Source organism: Leptodactylus fuscus, chromosome 5, assembly GCF_031893055.1.
Source record: "Leptodactylus fuscus isolate aLepFus1 chromosome 5, aLepFus1.hap2, whole genome shotgun sequence".
Lineage (NCBI taxonomy): Eukaryota > Metazoa > Chordata > Amphibia > Anura > Leptodactylidae > Leptodactylus > Leptodactylus fuscus.
In genome coordinates this window covers 95,693,563-95,707,074 of record NC_134269.1, presented here as the reverse complement: position 1 = coordinate 95,707,074, position 13,512 = coordinate 95,693,563, and the positions used below count along the sequence as shown (strand labels likewise).

Here is a 13,512-nt window from a genome sequence, read left to right as displayed (position 1 = left end):
AAATTCAAAAACTATAGGCCACAAGAAATACTGAAAGTTTCACCTGTTCCTTAGCACAATAACCACATAGCATGCGTGAAGCCAACTCCATTTCATGGTTTTCAGCTTCATCATGGCAAATATCACATGGGTAAGCTTTTCCGCAGCATGGGAACCTTAAATAAAGAGAGAAAAATAGGGAGAACGAGATTGTTTCTAACAAACCACAAATAATCCTACTTCATATCCACATAGCATATACTAGAGGTTAGAGGATATTCCGATCAGTCGGTAGCCATCAGATGAGAGCTTCTTGGTTGTTCTAATCCCATGGATATGACAGAGAGGCTAGTCCCACACAAGAAGGAGATGTGTTCTGACAGTCGTTTCCAGGAAATGGCCTGTACCGTTTGGTTGGTTAGCCTGGTGTTCGCTTATGTGGCTGTGTGACCTGGGTGTCCAGTTGGCTTCAACTGCCTAGAACACACAGCCACATAAAATAACAACAGGAAACTCTTAAAACCCTCCCCCCTGCACTGCTTTCCTCCAATTTACCCATCCTCCTTGGTGTGACAATGCCTGCCTCCTGGTTCACTCTGGCCAGCCCTCCAAAAAGAGACATGACCTTTTTCTGCTTTATCCAGAAGTTAGGCTAGAACGGAGAACCGATTGACATGGATACGTCACCAGAAGTGGAGAAATTAGCTCCAAGCCAATGACGTGGCCACTGTTGTGGAAAGAGAATGACTCACGAGAGGGAAAAAATCACAATGTCAAATACATTAGGCATAGGGACATGGTTGCAGGGAAACTTTGCCATATAGTCTGGAAAGACCCCTTTTATAAAGTAGGATTATTAGGTGATTAAAGAATCATATTTATGGTATATTTATATGGGTAAAATGTGGTCATGACTAATTTCCAGGAGAGTTCATGATTAGAACTGGTCATTTCAGGTAAAGTAAAAGACCATGTGATAAAACGATGGTTTATCACGGATATTCATAAATCATGCCAATGATATTCCACCAGATCCTTGGCAAAAAATGATAGATGTAGTGATTTCAACCACCAATACCCAAGCAACAATGGCATCTCTTGTCCCAGCGCCCATCTACCTTTAGCTAGAGATATCTTACATGGTGAAAGGCCATCAGATTCTCACCGGTCTTTCCATGCTAAGAAAATACTGATACAAAAATGAAGCAGCAACTTGTACTCTACACAGCTAGTTATCATTAGCAAGCAATGCCAATAACCATCTCTATGCTCAATGCTTCACTCCTTAATGACCAAACCACTTTTTTGTAGTCTTCCATTGTCACATATCAAGAGCTACAACTTTTTTTTTTTTCTGGCTATGTTACTGCTTGAGGGCTTCTTTTTTGGGTGACAAGTGGTAGAGTTTAATAGCACCATTTTAGGTAGCCTTATCTACCTAATCTGTCAGGTAGTTTTTGTACCATAAACTGGCAGGATCAAGTACTTTATTTGGTGTAAAAGGCACAAAAACACCAACTAAAACAATTACTACTAGAACTAGCGTATAAAAAAATCGCAAACCCAAGGTTTGCGACTTTTACGTTAGATATCTGTTGTAAAGTATATAATTATTATGCCGTAATATATGTATTATGTTTTTATTTTTTTATATTTCGGGATGGGTGGATTAATTTTTCTTCACAGTATTGTGTCTTCTGATCGATTACATAATAATCCGCCCTACCTTTGGGATACTGATTATTCGATATCTGTATTAGATCACTTTGGATAGAACAGCCTACCTCCTATATAAGAAACAGTAAAGATACAATACAAGTAGGCATAACAAAGCTCACCGTAGCCAGCGGCAGCTCTTCCTATAATGTCTACAGGTACCGTGATCTGGAAGAGGCTTCCCAGATTGTATAGAAGGATCTCTCAATGTCTTCTTTCTCATATAACCAAGATTTTTGTTACCTGTAACAGAATTAATAATACTTATAAGTAAGAAATTATTGTATACTTACATGCCTAAATCTTGGCAAGTGTGTTTTTCTTGAACTAAGGATTTATTTATTTTTAAAATATAATTAAAATGTTATACAATGGTTTGTATCCTACCACTATCTTTCCCAGGGTAACGCTGAATCTTCTGAAACCTGGCGGCTTCAGTAAAAACGCTGAGCTTGCTATGGCACTGGGCACAATTCAAGTCTTTAGTGATGCCATAAGAGAGGCTCTGCAGAACAAAGAAGGAGATAAAGATAAGACAGACACAAGCATGAAGTAAGTGAAGAGGAGGAAAGGGCATATGGCATTGTTATCATCAATGTGTCTCGTACCTTTACTGGTTCTTCACAAGAACAATTTAAGCAGCTGATAATAAATGTACAATCCAGCAAGACGAGATCTCTGGCAGAGGCTCCTTGTATATCTACAAAGCCCAGCACAGACGAGTACTGGTGCAGGATGCTCGGGTGGAAGGTGCCGGAAATACGACTGTTACATTTCTCACACTGTGCTGTACATGGCTGCTTTCCAGTCAGTGACAAGTCTGCTATAACTTTACACCTGAAGGAACAAAGCTAAATTCATATAAAGAAGATTACAAGAGTTCAGTTGTTTACTGCAATAAAGGAGAATATATTACTATTGGGTGAGTGGAGGTTTTATAGCGGAGAGGGAGAATGTGCGAAATAAGAGGAAGAACGTATTGTACTACTACTGGGCTGAGAGAAAACACAATAATAAAGCAGCAAGTGTCTGTCCAGAAAAAGACATTCAGCATTCAATACACAGGCAAACTCAGGGCTTTACCGAGGATACTTTAAAATCATAGCAATCCTATAATTAAGGGCCGGTATGGCCTGAAATGCGTAAGCGTCTAGTGTCTTGCGTGTATGTGGATTTTAAAGGATCTTCAATAAAGCCCTTACTGTTTACATCTGTTGGATGCTGGGCGCTCTCTTTCTCTGCTGTACACAGCCCCGTGCAAACATTATACAACTGGAGGAGATTGACGTTTTCAGAACGGGGTTGGTGATGTGACTTTACTACAAAGAAAGTGATATATGGAGAAGAATGTGCTAGACGAAAACTGATGCACAACAAAGATTGTGGGGGACTTTGTTATGGATAAGGGGGATAAATGATACAGGAGTGGGAGAAAAAGAGGAAAATATTTAGATGAAAGGATAAATAAATGTGAAGGTTATGGAATATTAATAAAGGGGTTTCGAAGACTAAAATATGGATATTCTTAGGACAGCTCATCAATATGAAATTGGTTGCAGTCTGACAACTAACCAGCCTGCCATGTCCGCCAGCTCTTGTGTATGGCGCTGGCAGCAGACAGTTATGTATCCTGTGTAGCGACCATGCTGGGGTACTGATGCTTAGTCCCTATTCAGGTTGAGACAAACAATGCTCTCCATTCTACTGGATTTAAAAGATGCCTGAATCTTTTTACCATGCTTCATTTCTAGCTCCATCATTGTCTCTTAGAAGTAGTAAAATCTGACAATGTGTTAAAGGATCCTTTTGAAAAGTGTAATCTCACTGAATGTCCCTGAGGAAAGCGACAAGGGATATCAAAAACTCACCGGACATTTTTGGGATGTTTCAGAATGATCACACTGACATATTACTTGTACAGACTACACCATTATATCAGCATGGAACATGATCTCTCCTGGATATTTGTGGAGAATCAAGATTTACCCCCTAAAAGCAGGGGTGTAACTTCAGGGAGTGCAGAGGGTGCAGTCTCACCGGGGTCCAAGAGCCTTAGGGTCCCATAAGCACTGCCATCAGTATTGAGATTATAGCTTCCATCTGGCCCATAAGGCAAAGAGACCCACAGATAACCCTAACCACACTAAGGCTGCGTTCACACAGAGTTCTTTGGTCAGGAAACTTACTCAAATTCCTCCTCCTAAAAACGCCTCACCATAGGACTGTATGGTGAGGCGTTTTTTGGAGAAGGAATTTCAGTCAGTTTCCTGACCAAAAAACACTCAGTGTGAACGCAGCCTAGGTTGATTAAACGCCTTAGCACCTATAACTATCACTATCAGGAATTCACTGTAGGGATGAGGTAGGGGGCCTGGACAAAATGTTGCACCTGAGCCGATAAGACTTTAGTTACGCCACTGCTTAACAGCCATATTAAAATTGCAAAAAACCCTTCCAAAAATGTCACTTTTTGTTTTTGCAGATTTCTTTGAATTCATGGTTCAAATAAATACTGCTGGCACATAACTTTGTTGCCTTATGTACATTTTATCCCCTTAGTGATCTAACACATTTTAGACTTAAACCAGTAACATTTTATCTCTTTCTGAATTCCTGCTTTCAACTAAGGCCCCAAGTGACGTCCTGCAGCAAAAAAAAAGTTTTGCGGGAAAACCAGAGGTGAAAACGCATTGTGGTTCTTCCCGCAGCGCTTTAGATAGAACGTTTGCAGAGCTTTTCTCTGTGGATTTTCTGCTTCAATTATACCTATTGGGAAACCACCAGTGTTTCCATAGGTATAATTGACATGCTGCATTTTCCAAAATAGCGCCGGGTTTTAGAAATCGCGGCGTGTCTGCAGCACGGATTTTACTGCAAAGTGGGAATGGGATTCGCTAGAATCCCATCCACTTTGCTCCGATTGTAAAACGACGCAATTTTTCCCACGGCATTTCCACTATGGGCAAATTGCAGTGTTTGTGCCCGGAACGCAGATACATGCCTGTATGTAGGGGGGTGGGGTCTGTATTCCAGGCCTGCTAGCAGAAGCACCATAAGTACTTCTGCAGTTTTAAATGAGCAGCATCGCTACGCTCCTGCTATGAGCGTGGCTATGCTGCAGCCCGGCACCTGTCCCGGTGTCTGTAAGCCAGGTCCGGATGCCGGGTCTGTAACTATGATATTGCTGAATTACCGTAATGACCCGAGTATAAGCCAAGGTGGACTTTTTCAGCACAAAAACTATGCTGAAAAACTCGGCTTATACTTGAGTATATACGGTAATTTTAATGTAAGGGTTGGTACAGATGTGGTGATACCAATTTTGTGTTTTGCTTTTTTTCCATTATTATTTTTTTATTTCATTATTATTTCATTTTTCCTGTATAATGACTTGGGTGCTGTGGTCAGCATTGACTACAGAATATGATGGGTTAAACAGCAATTATGCTTTCTGATTGATAATGTAGGGGGATGACATGAGCAAATGTCCAAGGTACCCCCTCTCCTGGGGTCATCTGAAGTAACCAGGCAGGAGAATAATAAAATCATTTTCTCCTCTCCCTGCACTGAAAGTGTTCTCTGCAAAGTGAAAGGTGCGAGTATATACAACACTTTAACCAGTGATATCTCTATCTCCCCCGCAGCTCTAGAGTCAGAGCCGTCTAAAATGACAGTGTCCCTGGACGTATTCCACCTGGGGTGAACTATAATGCTCATTGCTCAAACTTTGAGTAGAGTTTGTTCAAAGTCGTGGCGGGGGGAGAAGGGGGGGGGTCGTCAACCTGCATAGAAAGCTGCTAAAATTACACCCCTGCCCTCCTGTCTCACCTGCTGCACTCCAAGGACACTACGATGTTTTGTGCAGTTAAAGTGCCCACTCCACCTCCCATTTGTAATCCCAAGAATCGTATTTCTGTGCCCTTTCTTGGACCTTCTACTTTTCCTCCTTCCACAATTCTCATGCCACCGGTACCATCTCCTGTGCCAGGCTCTACAGCATCCTCATCATCTTCATTGCAGCTTATCCAGCTATCTGAGTCATCATCCTCGAAATCTTCTTGGTCAGTCTCATGTTGTTCCTCATCTTCAACATTTTCTTCCTCGCCTGATTTAACTGCGACTGCTGCTTGCAACTGCTGGTATGGCACAAACTCTAATCCTGCTTTCTCTGCTTCAATGTCTCTTTTTAACTAGAGCACAGGCAAAATATAAATTAACACTAACATGTAAACCTGTATCAATTGACTTTTTATATACTTATTATTGCTCTGGATAGAATAAAAACTCTCCTACCAGGCGAGCTCCTTCTGTAAACAAACGCTCCAAGTTGCGATCAAGCCAGAGAAGAAAAGGCCTAAACAAAAGCTCCACTTTTCCAACCAACTGATTGGTTGCATGTTTTCCTTCGAGCCATGCCTTTGAGGCGTCACACACATGCCTGTGAAATAATATACAAAGTTTAGGCTTTGTTCACATCTGCATGATACAATTTCTATTATAGTTTCCAGCATTGTTGACAGTGCCCTCTAGTGACAGACCCTGTAATAAGTCAGTAGTGTGTGCCTGAATCTCCTGGATTAAGGATTTGTCATAACTCTATCAATCTGTGATTCTAATACAGAAACTTGGTCACACTAGTTCAGTATTAGAAACACATTTACAAGCATTCATTTTTATTTATTTATTTATTTTTTATTTTCTCAAGAGACCCAGTACTTGTTCAAAATCAACAAGAGCACCGTCTGCATGTGCTCCCTGTGTTCGCTACTTCTCTTTCAACCTCTGCCCTGTATGTATAAGGGAAACTAGAACACATGCCTGAGTACAGGCACTTGTGTGAGATTTGTTATACTGTTATAATGTATAATAAATATTTATATATAAATATTATAATGTACATAAATATTACAATATGTGTTACCTTACCTGCCCATAACAGAGGGCAATTCTTGATCTTCAGGGATCTGAATTGTAAAAACCTGGAAATAAAATGAAGGAGTGTCCAGGTTTTTATTTTTTTATATAAAACCTTACAAATTCCTGATATAGTTTGTAGATTCAATTGCAGCGCAGTTGGTTGCAAATTTCTAATATACACGTCCTTAAAATTCGTCTCACTTATGTTTTTTATACCATGGGACTATCAATTCTAAATATGACCCTCTCATTACAAAAGAAAAATACCCTGCTTCAATGTGCCCCATAAAATATGGTTGGATAAAATGTGTTCCCATATAAACAAACATTTGGGAACAAATCAAGGCATGATATCTGAAATGTATTTAAACATAATGGGTTTTGTTGTATTCTGTACTGCTAGAGCTCCGTAGACAGGGACACAGATATTAAGTAAATGAAGGACTATGGGGCCTTGCATTACAACCAATAATGACATACATGAGCATTTGAGATTTCTTAATATTATTAAGTGGGACAGGAAGAGAGAATGTAGGTTTCATAGCAGAGGGGGCAGTGAGGAGGTGATACGGAATACAGCTATCTACTGTCAATCACTATGTCTTTATAATTCAACAAGGACGACAACGGAGACGCACAAAATGATGAAAATACATCAAACGTCATCTCAAAGCCAACAAAGATCTTATTAAATCCTCTTTGGGAGACAGTGTTGGGATAGCTTTAATCTCCTGAACAAAATCTTGTAAAAAAGCATGGAGGGGAGGGAGGTGGAATTAATTGCAGTGAACATAGTTGTTAGGATGATCCCAGTTCTCCGCATGAGGAAGATGAAAGAGCAGTACAGACAACCATGATGGCTTCCCAAGATAGGAGAAATTCATGGGGTTTTTTGGGGTTTTTTCAGACCGCTTAACCCCTTAAAATGATGAACAGGTGAAATAACTCTCCCACCAACAGCAATAAAATTTAAGGTATATTCTTTTCAAATGAAGGTAACGTGGTAAACAGGCTAAAGGGTCATTGGTTCGGTCTTAAATACCTGCATGGGATAGTCCTCTGGGAACTCCAGCAAAATCTCAATTTCCTTCAGGTCAAATGGCTGCGGAAGACATAAATAAATGCATTAGTTTATCATCCTAGTCATTAAGGAAAGGATGAAGGATCCAGATGAGAACAAAGTTACAATTGATAAAAAGAAATCAAGATGAAAACAGGGGCATAGGGATGAAAGAAGGTAGTATAACACCAGATTTTAAGAAAACAACATATTTTGGCTGTGGGATGTGATGGAAATAAATGATGGTTTGTGTCGGACCATTACCAGGGTCAATCTCCTTCAGAAAGAAAAGCGTTTAAAGGGGTATTCCCATCAACATAATCATATCTATATTTGTAGATAATTAAAAGTTAAACAGTTTTACAAATATAAGTAATTAAAAATTCAGCAGAGTTTTAAAAATTTCCTCTAACCATCTTAGTGGTGACGTCTGTTGTCTTGATCGGTTGTCAATGGTAACGACCACTAATGCAGAAACTTTCTATGGTCTGGGACTTGTCAAACACCCAGCCATGATTTTTTATTGTAGCTGGGTCATCAGGCAGGGACACTACATGTATCAGACGATATCCCAGCCACAATAAAGAAATCATAGCTGATTTTCTGTCCTTAGAAAGTTCCTGCATTTATGGTCGTATCCACTGGCAACCGATCAAGACAACGGACTGTGACCACAAGATATTTAGAGAAAATCTTTAAAACTCTGCAAAATGTTTAATTACTTACCGTATTTTTCGGACTATAAGACGCACTGGACTATAAGACGCACCTAGGTTTTAGAGGAGGAAAATAGGGAAAAAAAATTTTGAAGCAAAAAATGGTAAAATATTTAATATATGGGAGTTGTAGTTTTGCAACAGCTGCAAGGCCACATTGACAGGTGACCCTGCAGCTGTACGGGGATGCATAGAGTGTTTTTTTTGCGGGGCCAGAAGTACTTTTTAGTTATACCATTTTGGGGAATATCTATTGCTTAGATCACCTTGTATTGAAAAAAAACCCGGTGGTATATGTATATATACATTTTTTTTTTCCTAGGGACAGGAGGTGATTTAGAACTTTTATTTATATTTTTAAAGCTTTTTTTTTTTTTTTTTTACTATTTTATTCCCCCCGGGGCTTGAACCTGCGGTCACTTGATTGCAAGTCCCATAGACGGCAATACAACTGTATTGCCGTCTATGGGACATTCTGTCTATTAGTATTACGGCTGGTCATAGAGACCAGCCGCAATACTAATACAGCAGTGACAGGCCTGGGAGCCTCATTAGGCTCCCGGCTCTCACCCGAACAGGTCGGCTCCTGCGATATCGCCGCGCAGGAGCCGGCCTGCAACTTTACAGGTACGGGGCCGGTGGGGACCGGCCCCGGGGGAGAAAGGGCCACCGATACTGACCCGGCATCCGCTGTACTAGAGAGGCGGATGCCGGCGAGGGATAGACGCCAGCACAGGTGCCGGGGCCTGAGACATTGCTCCTCTGCCCTGCCTGAAGCCAGCGGCAGGGGGACGGAGGAGCGGAATAGCATCACTCCTCCCGCTGCTGGCTTCATGCAGGGCAGAGAAGCGCAGCGATGTCTCAGGCCCCGGCGTCTATCACTTGCCGGCATCCGTCTCTCTAGTACAGCGGATGCCAGGTGCCACATTCGGACTATAAGACACACCCTTCTTTTCCCCCCAAATTTGGGGGAAAAAAAGTGCGTCTTATAGTCCGAAAAATACGGTATATTTGCAAAAATGCTTAACTTTTAATTATCTACAAATTTAAAAATAACTATGTACATGGGAATACCCCTTTAAGGCTAAAAAGGTATCTAAAAATGTGTTGCTTTTTTCCTCATAGTTTTTGCTGTGTCTTTCTCAGCTTTTTTTTTTTCTTCCTCTCTTCAATATATAGGGAAACAGCTTTTGAGTCCGCAGCTAAAATTACATGCTGCACATTTTAAACACAGAGACTTTTTGGTTGGTTGCCGTCCAAAGATAAATTAGTAAAACTTACTATTGTTGCTAATAATAGTAATAGTACTATTACTATTGTTGCATTATTTTGAGCCAAAGCCAGGAGTGGATTAAACAGATGCAGAAGTATAAAAGCTACCTATAGATTCCTTTTGTAGCTATTCTTGGCTTTGGCTCAAAAAACCGCAGCAAAAATCTGCCATAAAAAAGCTGCGTTTCCGCAACGTGGAGCCTCAGCCCAAGGGGGTGTTCCCATGAACATAACCATATCCAAATTTGCAGACAATTAAAAGTTAAAATTAAACATTTTTGAAAATACAAATAAACAATTGGCAAAAATTTAAAGATTTTCATTTACCAAAGAATACACAACCATGAATGCAGGAACATCAATGGTCTGACACTGGTCAAAGACCCAGCCCTGATTTCCTTGTGTCTGGATTATTTTCTCCTGCATGTAATGTCCCTGTCTGATAAGTTGACCGCAATAAGGATATCATAGCTGGGTTTCTGACAATACCATAAAAAGGTCTTGCATTGATTGTCGTATCCATTGGCAAACGATGAAGACAAAGGATTATCAACATGAAGATAAGTAGAGAAAATCTTTAGATTTATACAAAATTTTTATTATTTACATTTTCAAAAATGTTTAACTTTTAATTGTCTACAAATCTAAATGTGGTTATGGTCACAAGAAACTCCTTTAATTCAAAATACTGCACCAATACCCTAAATTCAGACCTCTATCTCTTTTTTTCCCCAGAAGCTTCATTTGTGCTTTTGTCCACAGGCAGAGATCTTCCTGCTACCTGTGTCAGTTATGTGATGAAGAGGACTGGCAGTCTAGCTCATGTCATTAGGCAAGTCAGCCAACTTCTTTACCACCCGAACGGAATACCGAATGGGGTCCGTGTGCTTTTACTGCTCACCGCTTGCAGTTGCGTTCGGTCCTCATGTGAATTCCCCTGGACGGAATCACAACGCAGATGTGAACCAAGCATATCTGAGGGTGTTTAACTACATACCTGGAAGCAGCTGTAGCCACATCCACATTCCTGGCTGCTGCTGCCTTCACTTCTAAGTAACAATATATTCACACAATAGTTAAAATAGTTAATATTTCATGTATTATGGATGGGTTTTTTTTAATGGCCATCAAACGGCCTCATTAATTTCAGTGCATGTGAATGGGGGCTATTTACATGACCACCAAGCAAATCAACCCTTCAAGCAAGTCACGGAGACTAAGGGAGGGCAGGAAGCTCTCTGCTATGTTGAAACAAAAGCAGAAGATAAGATTCTGGAACCAGGAGAAGAGATCTGAGAGAAGGCCAGTGATCCAGTACTGGGAATTAAAGTACATTAGAAGGTTGTATTAATTTACATAGGGACAACAACCAAATTATGCCACATAACAGATACTAATGTTCCTGATGGACCCAGCTGACTGTCATGCGGACCATTAGGTTTTGATCATGGGGTCAGTCATTTAACCGGAAACTAAATGGTGTGCTGTCTTGTTGGGGTTTGTTTTCTGTGAATCTGTGAGAAAGGCTCCTGAAAGGTGACAAAACACGGCATGTCACTAAAAACCATCTCAATGTTATATGTAGATTTCAAAGAAGCATTAGGGGATATTTACATAACAAAAAGTGACAAATAATATGTGTTTTGACAATTATACATCCACTTTGATCATTGTGAAAAGCGTTGAGAAAGGAAATGTAAAGTTTCCATATATACCAGCCATGATGTGTTTTCAGAGCTATGTGTCTAGCATGCCTAAGAAGTTGTGCCACACTGGAAACAGAGTCATATAATAAATGTTAAACCCAAATGTATCTCTGAGAATACAAATAGATCCTATACAGCTAATATGTTCTTAATAGTAATACTACATTCCCAAAGGGGGGGCAGGAAAGCAACAAATATCATTGATTTCCCAAGTATGCACCATGTGGCTGTTAATAAATAACCCATCTATGAATTTCCTAATGATTTTGTGATCAAATATTTTACGTTAATCGCCTGTCAAGTATATAAAACAATGTACTCTTAATAATTTCACAGTGATGTGATGCAAGAGTCTTTCATTGTGTGCACTCTTGCACACCATTGCTCTCAATACCAATTCGCTTAGTGGCACAGTGGGGGGGGGGGATATTTATTAATGTAATGATGGCAACTGTGTATTATTTTGAATAATCGCATTAAAAACAATAGGGGAAATTTATCAAGCCCGGCACTCCTGAATTCTGATGTAAAAAAATGCAGATATTTGTGACTGATCAAGCTCAACTTTCTGATTTCTGCACCGCTCACAACACCCAGTGGGTGGCATAGAAAGTGATGTCGCATTTCAGGAAGACGTTTCAGATAGATGCACCTCATTTATCAATGTGCAACATTTTATAAATTTGGTGCAAATCATATCAATGCATGGTCATGCGATATACAGTCTATGGTCATGTGATGGACACACAGGTTCACAGCTTGCCATAGTGACAGCACAGTAATCAGACATCTGTCTTGTAACAAGCTGTGTGCCTGTGTGTCCATCACATGACCATGGAGTGATTTTTATCCACTGACAGTAAGCAGAATGAATGACAGCAAGCACGGATATAGTAAACCGTAAGGAATTGATCTAGAAAGTATATTGGGATATGGACTAACTTTCCTCCAACTTCTACTTCTCTACCAGGTGAAAAGACTGTCTGATGAAGGACCGGGACAGACTGAAATGTCACAGACAGATGGAATGCATTCACCTAATAAATCTGATCTAAATAGCATATTCTCTTTTTTGGAGTGCTGGGGTCTTTGATGCACCCTAAATTAATCTGACTTCAAACTAGACCCCCTATAAACACCAGACAATAAAACTCATCCAGACCCTTTGACAGAATCTAAAATCCATTCACATGTCAGATCAGACCCCTAAATGAACTCAGACCCCAGACATGACATGTAAATAATTTCAAGTCCCAGACTGCTCTCCTAAGAGACACCTCTGGCACAAAGACAGCGCCCTCATGCCCACCTTCTATTCTACACATTACTCCTCATGGCTCTCCCCAGACACTTCTCCCTATACCCTACCTTTACATAGGCTGGTCTCTATGACCCTCTTTTCTCACAGACTGCTCCTCTCGCACATTGTTCTCCACTCTCACACAAAAACTGGACTTTTCCCCACTATTTCTCACAGCAGCACTCAGCCGCTATGTCTGACGCTGGGTTTTTTCAAAAAGCTGATTGATGGGGGTGTCAGGGTGATACTGATACTGAAGACTATCAGATCTAAGGGTAGGCCATCAATATTGCAATGTCGGAAAACCCTTTCAATTAAGGATGATTGCTAAGACTCTGTTTGCATCTACATTTTGTATCACTGTCAGTGGTTCTGTCAATGTTTCAGTTACTTACAATGGGAAGAACCAATGGTATAACATGAAGCTCCTGGGCCCCAATGAAAAACCTGTACCTGTAATGATCCCAGAGACTCCACTCTCAGCAACCTAACATTTAGCCACACTGTGGTGTATGTTTTTGTGGAATAACCTGTTTAAGCTTTATTTCCATAACATCTGAATATGCAACATAAACTTATCAAAGATTTCTATTTAATAGTGAACTGAGGCCGGGTTCACACCTGCGCTTGTAGTCCAGTTTGTGTAATTTGGCCGGTTTCCATCTTCTTCCCCATGAAATTGGACAGGAGGCGGAAACCCAACGGTCAGTTTTCAAAACCATTCCCTTGAATGGGTTTGCAAAGGTGACCGCCTGTGAGCGTCTTCTACCTCTCCGTGGGGAAACCGTTTTTTTTTCTTTAGCCAGACACAAAGTTGGACATGCAGGACTTTGTGTCCAGTTAAAA

At 40.5% G+C, this 13,512-nt stretch overlaps 1 protein-coding gene across 1 annotated transcript in view; it reads right to left on the bottom strand.

Annotated features, from left to right (window-relative positions):
• Positions 1-13,512, bottom strand: part of LOC142203251 (uncharacterized) — a 39,068-nt gene that overhangs the window by 17,337 nt on the left and 8,219 nt on the right. The window contains exons 3-10 of the mRNA XM_075273822.1: positions 7,655-7,714; positions 6,622-6,674; positions 5,989-6,133; positions 5,524-5,885; positions 2,304-2,532; positions 2,083-2,200; positions 1,818-1,938; positions 44-155 (exon numbers count right to left, since the gene is read on the bottom strand). Coding sequence (XP_075129923.1) covers positions 44-155; positions 1,818-1,938; positions 2,083-2,200; positions 2,304-2,532; positions 5,524-5,885; positions 5,989-6,133; positions 6,622-6,674; positions 7,655-7,714 — 1,200 coding nt within the window. The remainder of the gene's footprint in view (positions 1-43; positions 156-1,817; positions 1,939-2,082; positions 2,201-2,303; positions 2,533-5,523; positions 5,886-5,988; positions 6,134-6,621; positions 6,675-7,654; positions 7,715-13,512) is intronic.